The 17352-nt window shown below is 48.0% G+C and overlaps 2 protein-coding genes across 4 annotated transcripts in view; both read right to left on the reverse strand.

The window, feature by feature from the left end:
• Tacc2 (transforming acidic coiled-coil containing protein 2) overlaps positions 1-7675 on the reverse strand; it is a 120185-nt gene extending 112510 nt beyond the window's left edge. The window contains exons 1-2 of one of the 3 annotated variants that reach the window (XM_090345706.1): positions 4186-7675; positions 2913-3014 (exon numbers count right to left, since the gene is read on the reverse strand). In XM_090345706.1, the coding sequence (XP_090201832.1) occupies positions 2913-3014; positions 4186-7394 (3311 nt within the window). In that variant the 5' untranslated portion in view covers positions 7395-7675. The remainder of the gene's footprint in view (positions 1-2912; positions 3015-4185) is intronic. The other 2 variants (XM_090345705.1, XM_090345707.1) reach the window with 2 other exon arrangements.
• Positions 7487-17352, reverse strand: part of LOC150053743 (transforming acidic coiled-coil-containing protein 2-like) — a 52547-nt gene continuing 42681 nt past the window's right edge. Inside the window, exons 4-5 of the mRNA XM_090345508.1 lie at positions 7592-9009; positions 7487-7533 (exon numbers count right to left, since the gene is read on the reverse strand). Of these exons, the coding sequence (XP_090201634.1) occupies positions 7487-7533; positions 7592-9009 (1465 nt within the window). The remainder of the gene's footprint in view (positions 7534-7591; positions 9010-17352) is intronic.

Raw genomic sequence — 17352 nt, forward strand, 5'->3', positions numbered from 1 at the left:
CTCTCTCTCGCTCTCGCTCTCGCTCTCTCTCTCTCCTCCCCCTCCCCCACCCCATTGGCAAGCCTTTCTCTGAGACCTATTCAGAGTTACACACAAAAATCTTTTGTGATGATTGAGATCACCAGGAAGAAGTAGTCTGCCTCCTTCCCACATGGGAAGAAAATGCTCCTAAGCAATTTGACTAAGCCAGTGGGCAGAAGGACAGAGACCTGGGAAGGCATGGCCTTCGGATCCATAGTAGAAGCCTTGGTGCTCTACACTGAGGTATCCAAGATGGCAGCCAGTGGCCACAGGGCGCTACTACATAAGAGGAATGTGACGCATCCCAACTGCGTTGAGCTGTGCGTGAGATTGAATTTGAACAGATGATAAGAATGTTGTAGCACCTTAGTAATTGCCGTATCAATTTCATGTTGACATGGTAACATTTTTGATATACCAGACCCAGGAAATAATTCTCTAAATTAATTTTCTTTGTTTCTATTTAGCCTTCTAATGTGGCCAGTTAGAAAATTTAAGGTGACTGAAGGCTCTGTGGGCAGAACAGGCCTGTCCCCTTCGGGGGACTTTGATCGTTCTCTAAGCCTATGGTGGAATCATGGGCTGTTTGCTCAAGTGCTGTCTGCCCTGTAATTCCTGCAGGGAAAGGAGCCAAAGGTCTTCCACCTTCTAGACTAGAGCTGGAGGCTCTGACCAAAATTCTTTCCAGAAACCCCCGGCTACTGAGGGAACGGGGTGGTGGAAGGCCTTCTCCCTCAAAGCACAGAGAAGGCTAATCTCTCCCAGCCCTGGTTCCAGGTTCTAGAGGAACTTAATCTAGGTACAATGCTCTATGTGCAAAGGCCACATCCATAATTTTAAAATTGGTGGGTCTACCTTGAAAATGCAGAAAGAGAAATAAACAAACCAGAGTCAACAGCTCACATCTCAGTCCTAGCTACTCTAAGGATCGAAGTTCATATGCCAGCCTGGGCAGACAAAAACCAAAAGATGCTTATCTCTCATAACCACCCAAAGGCCAGAACAGCTAAGGCTCAAGTAGTACAGCATCAGCCTTGTGCTAAGAGACAGCATCCAGGCCCTGATTTTAAATCTCAAGACTGACACACGTGAGCGCCCCCCACTTCCTCCCCACCACAAAAGCAACTCAGTAAAACATTTGAATCCAATAGATCCAAGGTATTATTGTTTCACATATAAGCAGTATAAAATGATGAATGGTGTCATTTCATGTTATTTCCTTCCACACTAAATTTCTAGAATGTCACTGTCATATATTTTATACTTAATGTTCACATATCTCCCTTCACAAATGGCTGCCAGGTGGCATGTTGTTCTAGAACAAAAGAGACACAAACAAAGCAGAACCTATTATTTTGAGGTTATAAATCCTGTGGTGGGTCACGTGACATTGACCACCAACTCTATATCTGTAAAGAATTTGGATGGAGGGGGGAACAACCATGTACACATTTAAACTGAAAAATGTCTGTGGATATGTTAATATCAATTATTATTAATAATATGAAGTATCAGTAATCATTAACTGACATAATTATGGATTTTCCTTTATGCTTTATTACATTTTTCAAATGTGCAACAAAAGTTATAGTAACTAGTGCAAATTTAGAAATTATAATTCTAAACTGCAACATGATTCAAACAATGAGCCATAAACTATTTCTGCAGCTACTCTATGTCTAGCCCTGAGCTCTCACAGAAGGTGATAAAACACCTCCATGATACAGTTGTGTGGAGATGGGAAATGTTTCCCAAGTTACACAAATATTCTTCCAAGGCTTTAAAAGAGAATGCAAGACACAGACCAGTTAGGGCAAGAGGAGATGGCTTATTAAGTCAGTCTAGAATGGGCATCAAACGCAGATTAGCTCACATCTGCTGGGCAGCACAGGCCAAACCATGCAGGCCCAGGGTCATGACAGAATCTGTAGTGGGGCTAGCTGAGGAGGCAGCTGGGAGGTGGGCGGGGGGGGGGGACAGAGTGAGGGGGTGGGGGGTGTTGAAAAACAGGTGACTGTGCATTCTTTCCGCATGTGCAAAATATGAATCAAATCATTTACAAACACCTGCAGCTGCTGGAAGGAGACATAGGTACTAATTTAGAATCTGACCCACCCCACTTGTGAGTGCGCACACACACACACACACACACACACCCCATAATGCAACAACCACAACTCTTGGGGTGCTGCAAAGCTTATTCATAGTGTTCCTGTCTGCAACATCTCCTTTCCACTTGAACTTCAACTTCTGCAGATCCACAGATGGCTTTACCTTTCTGCTTGAGGTGACCAGCCTCTGCACATGGGGAAGTCTGAGCCATATGGGTCATCTACCCTCATCTCAAGAGCTGGCTGGTGCACGGCTGCTGTGTGGTGGTACAGACCCACCTGTCTCACAAGGCAATGAACTGCCTTAGTGGGTGGGCTGGGAGAGGTGATTGGGGCTACAGAGATTCTTTTGGAAGAGATGAACCTATTCTTGAATTGATGGGAACCATGATCACACTACTCAAGCACTCTAAAGGCTGTTGGACTGTACATTTTTTATTTCTTTGTTGAAGGTTGGTGACAGGACCCAAGATCGTGAGTACACTAGCCACACACTCAAGTCTGAATTGAACCCTGTAAATGAGTGAATTATGTGGCATGCCATTCCCATCTCACTATAGCTGCTTGGTGTTTGTTAAGCTAGTAAAGTATATGTACGAGAACAAGTCAGTCCTTTTTACAACCATGGCACTTTGAGTCACCATGGCCCTACTTCCAAGGCTATCTGCCTCTCTCTTACATAAGGACTTGTGTATTAAAGCTACCCTCCTTTGCGAACTGTCCAGTGTGTCTGCCGCTAAGGAAGGTGACAAGATCCAAAGTTTGGCAAATATCACTGACCTCACTGGTCCTCCTGTGCCTCTGGCGTCATCTGAAGTGGCTCTTGGAACATCCTTCTCAGAAATCAGAGAGGAGGCAGCTGGTTCAGACCCAGGATTATTCCTGAGACAATGAAAAGAGAAAAACAATAGTAGGGCAACAGCAATGGTGACTGGGCCATCTCTCTCCATGTCCTACTAGAAAACCATGTTGCCCAGTGAAGGCTCTAGGTAACTATTCTACAAAAAGCCTTAATAGGGAAAAATGAGCTCCAGGTAGCCAATGCCTTGGAGCTGTTCTGATCATTTTAGAGCCCTCTGCCTAAACAAATCCAGATTCAAAAGCAACTGTATCTACACCCCAGAAAGCTTACAATTCACTTCAACCTATCACAAGCAAGGACAGCCAGCTGGGAAGCACACACATGCCTGAAATCCTTGCCCAAGGGAGGAGAATCTCAAATTCAACTAAAGCCTGAGATACCTAAAGGAACTTTGTCTCACACAAAGAAATAAAACGAGGCTGGGAATGTGGCTAAGTGATAGAGTGCTTACCTAGCATGCATGTAGCCCTGAGTTTGATTCCTCTGTGCCACATAAACAGAAAAAGCCAGAAGTAGCACCGTGGCTCAAGTGGTAGAGTGCTAGCCTTGAGCAAAAGAAGCTCAAGAAGCCTGGGAGTTTACCCTAGTGGTAGAGTGCTTGCTGAGTATGCATGAAGACCTGGGTTCCGTTCCTCAGTACCACAAGGGGTAGAGCTCTAGCCCTGAGAACCTGAGAAAGCCCAAGGACAGTGTTCAGGCCCTGAGTTCAAGTCCCAGGACTGGCAAAACAAAAACAAAAAACAAAAAAAGAAGCAGAGAGAGAGAGAGAGAGAGAATACAAGGGAAAAAAAAGACATGACAAATCCAGAGCTTCCACACCAATCATAGCCAAAGAAGTTAAGTAGATACATTTAAGCTGTGAGGTATGGAAAACTTTTAAAAAACTACCTGACTGGGGCCGGGAGTTTGGCCTAGTGGTAGAATGCTTGCCTAGCATGCATGAAGACCCGGGTTCGATTCCTCGGTACCACATACATAGAAAAAAAAGCTGGAAGTGGTGCTGAGGCTCAAGTGGTAGAGCTCTAGCCTTGAGAAAGGCCAAGGACAGTGCTCAGGCCCTGAGCTCAAGCCCAGGACTGGCAAAAAAAAACAAAACAAAAAAAAAACCTACCTGACTATGTGATTTGAGTTTTAAAAAGTCAGAATTGGCATCGCCTTTGAAGCTAACCCCACGGAGAGTGATTCAAGTACCTGTCAGTGTGGAGCTCTTCTGGAGCCAAGAGTCGCAGCTTTAGGTCTCCAGCTTTGTCAGGCTCTGGGGCTGGGGAGACTCCGGCTTTCCCAGGTCTGGCAGGAGCAGGGAGCTCTGGTCCTAGCTGTCCCTTGGCCTGCGGGGGCACAGCAGAACTGTCCTCTTGTGGGGCGGCTGCATCCTCCATTAGCTGAGTGTGATGAGGGCAAGCTGGGTCCTGACAGCTCCCTGGTGGTACTGAGTCAGGAGCCACGCCAGGCAGCAGCCTGGCAGTACCTGTTTCAGGCAGATCACCGGAGGCACATGCCCGAGTCTCAGCATTGCTCCACATGACGCCGCCTTGGTCTCCCTCAGCAGCTCCTGTCCCCCTGGCAGCCTCCAGAGGACTATCCGACACTGCTCCAGAGGGTGGCTCCAGGGCACTGTGCGTGTCTGTGATGCTGGTAGCCGCTCCAGACTTCACACCCCCAAGTGTGTCAGGACTCCCGGGCTCACTGTTTGCCATGGGCACCATCAAAACATCTCCATGGGTAGAAGATGATGTGGTGGCACAGGCGGATCCTGGAACACTGCCTGGGCACCCTGGGAGGGCACAGTCCAGGACATTGTCTTCTCTGTGTCCTGCCAGTGTCTCCAGGGGCTCTTTACCAGAAAGCACCACGTCCTCTTCTCCAGGGACCTGGGGGGACACTCGGATGTCATCGGTGCTCGCTGCAGGCACTCCCTGAGAAGTCCCAGGAGAGGAATGACCCAGACTTAATTTCCGCTGGTCTGTCTCTGGGAGTGAGTGAGCCTGAACTCCCAGCCCCAGCCCTGCCTCCCCAGCTCCCTCTGGCCTCTCACTTCTCTTCATGCTTGGTGGGACACAGGTTACCTCTTCAGCACAGGCATCCAGAAGGTTCTGTGCCACCACTGTCCCCATCGGACCTGGAGGCTTGTCTGAAGTTGCACCCTCAGGAACTGGATGAAAAAGCTCAGTCTTGACAGCCAAGTTTTGCTTCTTCTCCACCAAGAGTCCAGCAGGTGGTAAAGGAGGAGGAGCAGTGGCCACTCCTTGAGTCCCTTCTAGAAGCTTCTCTGGGCTGCGTGGGATGGTGAGGTCCTTGCCCACTGAACTCCTTCCAGCTCCCATCTGCTCACTCTGGGATCGCTCAGCAGCTGGGGTTCCAAGCACAGACTGCTCAAAGATCTTGGTGATATGTTCTCTGAAGTCCGGGAGCCCGGCGATCACGCTGGCCTGCTTGGAGCTCCCACTACCTGATGCCTCTTTCCTTGGATCTGGAGAAGGCCGGGCCATTCTGTCCTTGCCGTGCTCTGCGGCTTGTGCAGCATCACCCGCAAAGCCATCCTCACCAGCAGGACCCGCTGCGATCTCACAGCACGTGGTGTTCACCTCTGGGGCTGCAGTCACCTGTTCCTGCTCTGTTGTCAGCTCCCCCTCAGCCAGAAGAGGCAGCCCAGCTTTGGGACTAACACTGCCAGCCTGGACTACAGAGTTCTCCTCTCTTCCAGGTCCTGGTTGTAAGGGTGAGTCACAGGAGCCAGCAGAAAGCTTCCTATGTCCCAGTAATAACTCCTCTGTGTGGCAGGGGATTTCACCAGGAGCTCTAGAACCTTGTGTAGAAACAGCTTGGGCTCCATTGTCGTCTGCTTCCTTTCTAGCAACATCATCAACCTGCAGGTAAAATGGGTCAAGCCCAGCATCGTCAGGTGGCCCGGACGACAGGAGCCTCTTTGATTCAGTGACAGTCCCACGTGTAGAAATATCTCCAGTGCTTCTGGGAGTCTCACCCAGCTCTCCAGCTGGCAGCAAGGCATCCTGGCAGCCGGGCATGCACTGCTCAGCTTGGCAAGGCTCACCCAGGTCTGAGGTGGAAGATTCTACCCCTTCCTGAATGAAGTCACAGCTCAGAGCAGCCTCGTGGCCCTCTGGAGCCAGCCGCATCCTTGGGCATTCTTGCCTGGAGCTCTCACAAGTCTCGGCAGCCGTGGCTTCGCCATTTTGGTCATGAGCTGCTGGGGAATTTCCTAGAAGCTTCTCCAACCCTGCCCCCGCCATGGCTGACCACTCCATTTTCTGCCGTGGGGCTGGCACTGGTTGCTGCCGATCTTCCTGGGTTTCATCACACACCTCTCTCTCTGGGGCATCCTGGGTAGGTGTGACTCTGGGGCTGGTAGGCTCTGGGGCTGGCAGGCTGTGAGCTGCATCTTGGAACTCTACTGAGTCAGGTGGACAAGGCGGGGCCTCCATTGTGTTTCTACTTGCCATCTCTACCTCATCCAAGCCTGGGGGTGGGGCGCCCTCGTGACCAGCCTCTTCATGCTGGCTGGCTGTTTTCATGGCATCAACCAGCTCCTGTTGGGACTTGTTTAGCCCCTGCCCAGTGTAGCAACTTTCCTTTCCACCTAAGTTCTCTGCAAGAGCAGCAGCTTTTAAGATGTCAGCTGTGGCAGGCAAGACACTTGACAGCGGAACACCACTGCCTGCTCCCTCTTGTCTGTTCTCCCCTAACGCAGGCAACTTCTGCCCTGTTAGGGTTGACTCCACCTGCTTGGATGGAGTGCTCTCCAGAGCTATGTCCTTGGGATATGAACTTGGAACATCAGACAGACTACCTTTGGGGGCCTCATGTTGTTGTTCCAATCTGGATGCCCATTTTTTTCCCCCATGAGCTGGGAGCCTCGCATCCATCTGAGGGTCCACAGGTTTGTGGTCTGGAGAAGAATCTACACTCTGGCTTTTAGTATCTGGACTGCTCGAATAAGCTTCTTTTTCATTTCCAAATGGTTGGGCCTCTTCCCTGAGCCCATCCAAGATGGATACTTCAGGGTCCAATGGGGACGGCTGGAGAAGGTTCTCAACAGGTATTGAGGGCCTCTCAGATGCAGCTCCTCCTGTCCAGCTACCACCCATGCAGGATGCTGTCCCCTGACCATCTTGCTTCACACTAAACATCACAAGGTCACCATCCACTGCTGAGTTCTCTGGGTCAGGGGGAGGTGATCCATGAACTTGAATGTCCTGTCCAGCTGCACGGTGCTGCAGCCTAGAAGGCTGATTGGGGGATGGCGTCAAGCTTTCCCCACCACAGGGCCCTTTGGGAACAGTGTGCCCACCACATCCATCTTGTGCCGAGGGCAGGAAGGGGTCCTCCTCAGGGAGTTTGTGTAGTGAGGTGGCTGCCTTAGCCACATGAGATTCAGCCATCAGCTGCCATGCTGCCTCTGCTAACTGACAGTCTGGACTGTGCTTGTGTCCAGAGTTCTCATTTCTGGGTGGCTGTGCCGAGACTGACTGACCTACATCACTGCCTGGCTTTGAAACCTCTTCTTGGTCCACCTGTGGACTGGGTTTGCAGGAGCAGGCCTGAGATGCTTCTCCCTGTGTGTTTCTCTGATCTGCACCAGCAGGTGCTTCTGTAGCATCTTCCTGTCCACTGTGGTTATCTCCAGATGATCCACTTTCCTCTGTAGCCACAGCGGGGTGTTCAGAATCCTCAAGAGTATTGGCTCTATCCTTGGACCCCTCTGGCCTCTGGGTACTTTCACGTAAAGTCTCCAGATGATGAAGGGACCCCGGTATCCCTTGGGAGACTGCATGGCTCTGCTCCCTCTTCCTCAGTTCGCCATGCTCCTGGGGGTTCAGGACAGGGACTTCGCTGTGGCTTACTTCTGGACGTTCTTGCTCTCCTCCCAGATCTGATGCTGGCTTCTCCCTTCCCACTAACCCTGCATCCAGCATCTCTGTGATGGGATCTGCAGAAATTGTCATTGAGATCTTAGAAACCATCTCCCTGGCCAGCCAGCTGGGTTCTCCTGTGGTAACCGAAATCTGAGCCTCTGGATGTACAGTGGGGTTTGGAGCTGAATCTACTTGCTCTGTCAGAGTGAGTGGAGCAGACTCCATATGCATAGGCAAGCTTCCCGCATCTGGCTGGCTGCCCACTGCCACACGGACAAGTGAATGAGACTCAGTTCCTGGTGTCCCTGTTTGTGAGGGACTCGGGCCATCCGTGCCATCCAGAGCCATGGCGGGACATGGTGGGTGCCATGGCAGCTCTGTGGGAGGCATAGGCACTCCCATTTGCTGTTGGCAGCTCTCCTGGGTGACAGTATTTGTTTTGGCCTGGTGGACCACCCCTGAATTGTTGCTAGGGGGATGGCAGGCCCTGGCGATTTCCAAGTTGTCTGCTCCACACTGAGGTGATGCTACCCCTTGGCATTTTCCCCTTTCTGAGGATCTTAGGACTGGACCTTGTGGAACTGTGATTTCAGCTGAGCTCCCCTTGCCTGGCTGGGTGACCACGGGGTCGCTGGTACTGGACTCTGGGGCACAACAGCTTCCTGCGCCCACTTTCCCTTGGGCCTTGGAACCATCAGGCTCCTCCTGTGACTCCCCAGGAGGCACTGGGGAGATTCCTGGTATCTGGTCACCACAAGTGGACCATCTGTCACCTCCAGCATGATGGGCCAAGGCCACCATCCTGTGCTGAGTAGGGCTGTCCGGCTGAGGGGTGAAGGCTGCCCCCAGCTCCCCTGTGCCTTGGGGGTAAGGGTCCTTCCCCGGCTGCTGGGTAAGGGTACCATTCTCCTGTATTGCTGTGGGACTTGCCAAGCCACCTTCCAGGGAACGCTCCGTGAAAGGCATGGAGACCAAAGGACGCGCTCGCTCCCAGGGCGGGGTAGGGCTGGACAGCGGAGAACCTTCTGGCTCCCTGGTTTCCCCGGTGTGTTTCCTTGGCTCAGGCACTTCTGAGGACGGGATGCATGGATCCAGGCTGGCAGTACTTTCAGAAGCGGAGCAGGAGCCTATGAGCCCAGCACTGCCAACAATGAAAACGTTGAATGTTTCATTGGTTCTCCCAGATGCCAAGGGCAGAGCCACATCACAGGCAAAATCATCCCCCCACCCCCCTTTCCCCCACCACACACACACACAAGAGAGCCCACCAGGAGCCTCTGCCAAAATCCCCCTGGCTCGCTCCTACGCAGCTCACTGCGGTCCACAGGAGCCCAGCCCCCGGCCCTCATCATGCTCCATGCCACCAGTCTCCAGAGTCAATGTAGGCGGTCTTCAGCACTCAGGCTGGGCCTTGGCATGTGTGTCTGCAGTGAACAGGGAAAACAGCGACACACTCATGGTAGCTAAAAACCAAGGGTACCCAGGAAGTTTTTAATAAAAGGAGCCATAAAGGGGGATTTAAGCCAGGCCTGAATAAACCACAGGGAGGCTCTGAGCAGTCCTAGAACCTTTTGATGTTTGGGGGGAGGGCGGGGAGAAAGCTGTACTTTGAAATGGAGATCTATTCTTAAATATAGTTAACTTGGTTATTCACATTTAACAGGTGGTACAAAGGCATATTCTAAAGCTCATTCTTCTATGGTATGGAATTTCTGCATGTTCTTCATTAGGAACTAAAATACCTCCATTTGTCTCAACTTGAACACAGCTGGGCAAATGTATGAAAAGAAATCTCTGAAACATACAGAAAACTTGAAGCAATGTGGCTCAGAATTACAGCCATTGATAACCAACTACCTATTTACTGCAAAATAATTTATCAATTGTTATATTTGACAGTGTGACTCCATTCTGTATAGTTTTAATTAAATTAATTTTTATTTCTAAATATTTTGTTTTTGGTGGTATATCTGTTTGAACTTAGGGTCAGTACCTCATGCTTTCTAGGCAGATGCTCTACTACCTGGGCTCTAATTCATTTTTATGCTGGTCCTGGGACTTAAAAGAAAGGCCTAGAGGGGGCTGGAAGTTTAGTCTAATGGTAGAGTGCATGCCTAGCATGCATGAAGACCCGAATTCGATTCCTCAGTACCACATACATAGAAAAAGCCAGAAGTGGGGCTGTGGCTCAAGTAGTAGACCTCTAGCCTTGAAAAAGCCAAAGTTCAAGTCCCAGGACAAGAAGAAGGAGGAGGAGGAGGAGGAGGAGGAAGCAGCCGCCGCCTGGGAACTGTCCCTGAGTGACTTGGTTTTTCTGCTGAAAGCTAGCACTCTACCACTTGAGCCACAGCTCCAATTCAAGCTTTTTGCAGTTAACTGAAGGTAAGAGTATCAAGGACTTTCCTGCCCAGGCTGGCTTTGAGCCATTATACTCAGATCTCAGTCTCCTGAGTAGCTAGGATTACAAGCATGAGCCACTGATACTTGGCTGTCCGAAAGTACATGCTTTTACTACAATGGCCATCTGACTCTCATGTCTGCTCCTCATATACAAGGAGAGGCTGGGACCTGGGGACCTGAGAGGGATCTGACTACAGTGTCAACTAGATTAGATTTTTCTGACATAAAAGCTGAGAAGCGCAAAGAAGAGGGAGTGAGAAATCCAAACCCTTCCATTGCACAAATAGGCACCAAAGATGGACAGGCCTACAGCACAAGCAAATACAAAAACTATCAGGGATTTGGTTAAAGCACACAGGGCTGCCCTTCTGGAAACTACCAGGCCAGAGAGAGAACCCAGAACCCAACCAACAGCCCTGAACTCTCCACTTGGCTCATTCCTTTGAACAAAGACCTCACATGGACTAGAATCACATAGTTCAATTCTACTATTACCATACTGTGCATCTCTTGAACAGACTAGAAACAAACAAATCTACTTCCTTATTAGCCTGGCACAGTAACTGCCAATTTAGGGTTCCCTGCCATGGCTTCCCTTTAGGCTGACTGAAGTAATTTCCATCTGGAATAAGATGATAAATTTGTTCTGCTTTGACAAATGACAAATCCGTAGAGTAGCCAGAACTTGAATTTTCCACTGAGAATGGGACATATAGCAACTCTGCCCAGTAAGGACTTAGGTACTGGTTTGTTGGTATAAATGGAGCCCCAGCAATCTCTTTGATTTGTCATCAGAAGCAATTTTTTAAGCCAGATTAGAGTCACTCACCAGGAGCAGATTTGCTTCAAGGCAGAAAAAATTCTAAGAACTGGTCTATTGAGGGCTGGGTATTAATTAAGCTTACATAATGTGCTTTTATGCTTCAAGATTGAGTTGCAATGTGTGGGTTAAGGCTGTGCCCACAATGGGAGGAATAGTGCTGTGCAAATACCCTCAATGGAAGCCTTTCAGCACTGGAGTCACTGCCCCTGTGTCTGAGATCAGGAAGGACACAAGGACTTCCACCCACAGCACCCCAAAGGGAGCAACCAGGAGGGGTGCAGGAGGCCAGCAACATGCTGAGCAGATGCTCGGACACAGACAAGGCCTGCCCTCCTCAGTTTCTTGCTAGAGACAACTACATTTAGTTGAGTTCTTAAGGGCATACTTCTGAAAACAGACAACAATGCTGACCTGGAGGAAAACACAAACATGGCGGATGTACCATTGCCGGGCCGGGCTTTCAGACGAGCAAAACTAAAGCAAAGGTAGAATCATACACTAAGCATTTGTCAAGGCCAAGACCATGCTAAGCACTTGGGGTAATGATTGCATTTCATGGCATTTCATGGCATTTCCTGCAGCATCCTGACAAAAGGCTATATTTCCCCTTGTGCACATGGAAAAACGTCTCAAAGGGTTCAAGACTCATCTAGTGAGGGAGGAGAGCCGCTAAGCACAGCAACATGAAGGCCTGTTGCCTACATCAGCCTTTCATCCAAACAGGTGCAGCCCCTTCTCCCATCCTGGCTCTGTAGGCTTCAGGCAGAGAAATGCCTTTGAAGTCCCCTGCTCAGAGTCACTGGTTCTACACTGGATCACAGAGTTCTCCCTTCTTCACCCCTCAGTGAACCTCTCTGGCCTTAGCTCCAGGATCAGAGCTCCTTTCACAGCTTTCTGGTTAAGAAAGCTGTGCCCAGGCCCTAAGTTCAGGCCCCACGAGTGGGAAAAAAAAAGAAAGAAAAGTTCTTTTCTTCCATACAGTCAACATTTCTATAATCTATTAATCTAAATCTCTTATTTTGTATATGAGAAAACTAAAGTCCCAAAAAGGCAAAGAATATTTTAGGTTGCTCTGCAAAACAAATACAGCAAGGTAGCAAGCACATCTAAGCCCCAGTCTCCATGCTCATTGGCAGTTCCTGTGAGTTAAGAGTTCAGGACAAGTAATTTGTTACTGATTATAGAACACAGATGTCTATGAATGACTTGTTTTTGTGATTGACTCTAATTCAAAAGATTACAAGATTTCTCCATCTAACATCATTCACTGCTGCTCATTGCATTCCAATGTACTTTCCAGAAAATGAAAGCCAGGGGCCGAGTGGCAGCCAGTGAATTAAAATGGCCTGGAGAGCTACTGGCCCTGGCACATGTCACATTGGCAGCGACAGGTAAAAATGGGGTCCCCACATTCCTTCCTTGGCCCTCAAACAAGAGACTTTCCTAACAGCCCTCAGCAAAGTGTGATGAGAAGTGGAAGCACACCTTGAAAGACTGATCAGTGTTCTGGATGCCAGTGGCTCATGCCTATAATCCAGCTCCTCAGGAGGCTGAGATCTGAGGATCATGGTTCAAAGCCAGCTTAGGCAAGAAAGTCCATGAAACGCTTATCTTCAATAAACTACCAGAAAGCTACAAGTGGAGCTGTGCCTCGAGTGATAGAGTGCTACCTTTTTTTTTTCTGCCAGTCCTGGGGCTTGAACTCAGAGCCTGAGCACTGTCCTTGGGCTTTTTTCTATGTATATGGTATAAAGGAATCGAACCTGGGTCTTTGTGGATGCTAGGCAAATACTCTACCACTAGGCCGAACTCCTGGCCCTAGAGTGCTATTTCAGACAGTGCCCAGGCCCCAGGACCAGCATACACACACACACACACACACACACACACACACACACACACACACACACACACATTTCAGATGCCCCTTGGGGATTACTAAAGGGCTACTACCAAAAACAAGAGATAAAAAGTGCCCCCTGTACCAACCCCTCACCTGCAGTGGTTAGAACTTGCATGTCAACTGGGAAATGGGCGTTTTATTCATACAAAGAGTTTTCAAAACCCCTCTCGACAGCAAGGATCCTCCCCCATCCCTCTCCTCACCCTTCACTCTGCTCTGGATCCTCCAGTGTCCTATGTATGGACTTTCTTGTTATCTGTGAGTGATTCTTTGCCTAATCTTGCAGTGTGTGCGTGTATGCGTGCTATTCCTGAGGCTTGAACTCAAAGTCTGGACACTGTCCGTGAACTTTTGTGCCCAAGGCTCGTGTTTTACTACAGCACACACACACACACACACACACACACACACACACACACACACACACACAATGGGTCATACGGCTTGAACTCTGGACCTGGGTACTATCCCTGAGCTCTTCGACTCAAGGCTACCACTCTACCCATGAGCCACAGTCCCACTTTACATTTTCTAGTGATTAATTGGAGATAAGAGTCTCATATTCTTTAGTGCCATAGCTGGCTTTGAACCACGAGCCTCAGATCTCAGTCTTCTGAGTAGCTAGAATTACAGGCGTGAGCCACCATGCCCGGCTTTTTCCATTTATATTCTTATTCTAGCTCTCACTCTCCTTGATCATTCTGTGACAGAAAAAGAAGAAAAGTAGATAGAAGGAAAATATTTGCAGATTCTAAATTTACTAGGGAAATTGTGTGTGTGTGTGTGTGTGTCCGCACATGTGTGTGCACGCATGGCGAATTAGTGTTGTCTTACCATTCAACCTATATTTTGCTATGTGAACTTTTTCTTTTCTTTCCTTTTTGTCTTTTCTTTTACACTCTCTTTTTACACAATTTTTCTCCTCAGGGCTTGGCTCCTGCCTCAGCCTTCTGGGTGCTGCAATCACACATGTGGGCCCCGCCAGCACATACATGGCCATTTATCTTCCTTCAAAATCACTGTGCCATTTGACTTGTAAGAATCCATTATCCTGCTTTGGCAAGGGTTGTGTACTGGCAAAGAAAATTAAAAATCTGCCTTTTGGCCAAGTTTTTCACCACTTTTCCCATGGGTCTCTAAATGTCAGCAGAATGACCAGACTGCAGTTTCCCAAACGGTGGTTGGCAGAGTCTGGATTAGTGGACACAAGTCTCCCATGTCTAGTCTTCAAATATATCCCAGTCCTAGTTTCTTTGTTTTCTTCCTTTATCCTGGGATTTGAGCTCATAGCTTCATGTTTACTAGCAGGCAATCTACTGATGAGCCTTTTATGCACGGTTATTTTATGTACAGGTTATTTCTGAAATAGGATCTTCCGATTTATGCTTCACACTGTACCTGAAATGAAAGGTGCATGTCGCCACACCCAGCTTCTTCTCTTAAGATGAATCTCATGGACTTTTCTGCCCAGACTGGCCTCGCACATGATCTTCCCAAGTTGTTAGGGTCACACATGAGGTCCACTGGCACTCACCTAGATTCTGCCTGCCCTCCTGCCAGCCTGCCTGCCTTCCTTCCTTCCTTCATTTATTTATTTATTTATTTATTTATTTATTTATTTATTTATTTATTTATTTATTTATTTATTATTTTTTGGTGCCAGTCCTGGGGCTTGAACTCAGGGCCTGTGCACTGTCCCTGAGCTTGTGCACAAGGCTAACACTCCACCACTTGAGCCATTTCAAGATTTTTGGTAGTTATTTGGAGATAAGAGTCTCACAGATTTTCCTTCCCTGTGTTGTGCCCTGAGATGGGGTCCCCAAAGAAAACCACCAAGATTGAGGCATCCGAAATGCAAAAGCAAGGTTTATTGCAGGTTATAAGCCAGGCAGGGAACTCTGAAAGAGTTTCCAGTCAGGGTCTACACAGTCTTTTTAAAGGCAAAAATCACAGATTTACAGCCATGGGGGCGGAGGGGGGTGGGGGGGGTCGGGTGAGATAAGGTAGGGATTTGGGAACTCCCTGGGCTAATGGCCCATTCAACTGTCAGAGAGTAGTTTTATGGCTTAGAAAACAAATGCCATCCCTTGAATTTACCTGAGTTTTGGTTAATTTTAACACAGACAGGTCAGTTCCTGGGACTTAATGGTACCACAATTCTGTTTCTTTAATTTATGTGTGCTTTTGGGTCACTCATAGTTTATATAAACAGCAAGATGGTTACTACCTGGGAATAGGGGTGCTCTTTTTTGGCTCCTTACCTGGCTGGCCAAATTGCAGCCCTCAGATCTCAGCTTCCTCAGAGCTTGGATTATACGTGTGAGCTACCAGCACCCAGCTTAGAACTTAAGTTTCTTATTGATAAAATGCCAATAAAAAGAAAAGAAAAATATTGGTCCAGGAGTTTGGCCTAGTTGCAGAGTGCTTGCCTAGCATGATACAATGACTCAGGTTCCATTCTTGGTATCACATACATAGAAAAAAGCTGGAAGTGGTGCTGTGGCTCAAGTGGTGGAGCTCTGACCTTGAGAAAGCCCAATAAGGAAAAATATCTCTGAAGCTTTAATAAGCTCAGATCCAAGAATTTGGTAGACCTTTTACCAAAATATGAATATTTCACATTAAATGCTCAGTATTCAGTTATAGAAAATTACAAACAGTTCTGATTGTGGTTCTGTTATGGTGGTGGCAATTTTGCTCTGTTTTGACCCCACATGTATCATTATTTCTTCTTGGTAAGACTTGTAATTGTATTGAAATAATATTTTTCCCACAATAAGCACAAAACAAAACAAGGACCATAATGGAATACTCCATTGGTGACCATTTTGTTTTTCTAGTGCTAGAGACAAAAGCAGGGTCTTTGCACAAGTGTTCTACCACTGGGCTCCATCCCCAGCCTCAGTGACTGAAAAAGCTTTCAGACTCTATAGCATCCTTTGAACACTATGTCACCAGTGTCACTTAACCAAGACACAGCTCATGTGTGCGGAGCTTAAAACTCTGATTAAGGGTTTCTTTTTTTTTTCTTTTGTCAGTTGTGGGGCTTGAACTCTGGGACTTGGCATTGTCCCTGAGCTCTTCAGCTCAAGGTTACTGCCCTACACCCTGAGCCACAGCGCCACTTCTGATTTTCTAATGGTTAATTGGAGATAAGAGTTTCATGGACAGCCAGCTCAGGCTGGCTTTGAACTGCAATCCTCAGATCTCAGCCTCCTGAGTAGCTAGGATTTACAGGTGTGAACCACCGCGCCTGTCAATTTTTTTTTTCCCAGTCCTGGGCCTGAGCTCAGGGCCTGAGCACTGACTTTGGACTTTCTCAAGGTTAGAGCTCTACCACTTGAGCCTCAGCACCACTTCTGGCTTTTTTCTATGTATATGGTACTGAGGAATCAAACTCCAGTCTTTGTGCATGCTAGGCAAGCACTCTACCACTAGGCTAAACTCCCAGCCCAAGTGTTTCTTTTTATACAAAGTCTCAGTCACAGGTCTATTTTTCTTTTTCTTTAAATTTTGTTTTAAAGGGGGTGGAGGTAGAGAAATGAGTAGACAAAAACCTGCGAAGGGGTATCAATGAATGAGAAGTAATACACCTACTACCTGGCGAATGTAACTGTAACCCCTCTACACATTACCCCAACAATAAAAAAATAAATTTAAAAAATAAATGAGCTAGGAAAAAATTCATTTTAAGCTCTCTCTGTAATCCTATTGGAGGCTGAAAATTCATGAGTCGGCATTACTGGAACCAACCTGGTTCAATGTCACAGACCTGGAAGTCCAAGCTAGGCCTTCTCCCAGCTGACCAGCACAGCTGTGGTGAGAGCTTAGGAAGACTGACCCAAAGAAGCTGCAAGTATCTGTGATACAGGAGCACTTGCAGAGAAAAACAGAACAACTTTCACCCGTATTTGTTCTCTCATGCCCTTTTTTTCGCCTAGAAGATCTCCCCACCTCTTCCAAAACAAATGCCAGGTGTTTTCTTGCATTTCCTTTAAAAACTGACAAAAGACACTTGATGTGGTGGCTTTTCAGTGTTTTGAGAAAGCCTGTGTTTGAAAATGTCATGGGAAGAATTATTAATTACCAGAGGGATCCAGATAATGGCGGGGAGGGGAGGTGACTGTCATTAAAAAGACACGACAGAGAAAGAAGGGTGATCCTCTGGACATGAAATTTAACAAAGCCATCCTGCTGCTGCCCCAGCCTGAGGTCTGGCAAGCCTGGAAGGTGACAGGGTGAGGGAGATGGACCATCTCTCAGACTTGAGATCAAGCAAGTTGGCTCTGCAGACCAAGGCAGGTAGAATGCCCAGGGCACAGTTACAGAGGGCAAAGGATGGAACAGAGGGAACCCTA

This window comes from Megascapheus bottae, chromosome 15 (genome assembly GCF_031878675.1).
Source record: "Megascapheus bottae isolate mThoBot1 chromosome 15, mThoBot2.hap1, whole genome shotgun sequence".
Classification (NCBI taxonomy): domain Eukaryota; kingdom Metazoa; phylum Chordata; class Mammalia; order Rodentia; family Geomyidae; genus Megascapheus; species Megascapheus bottae.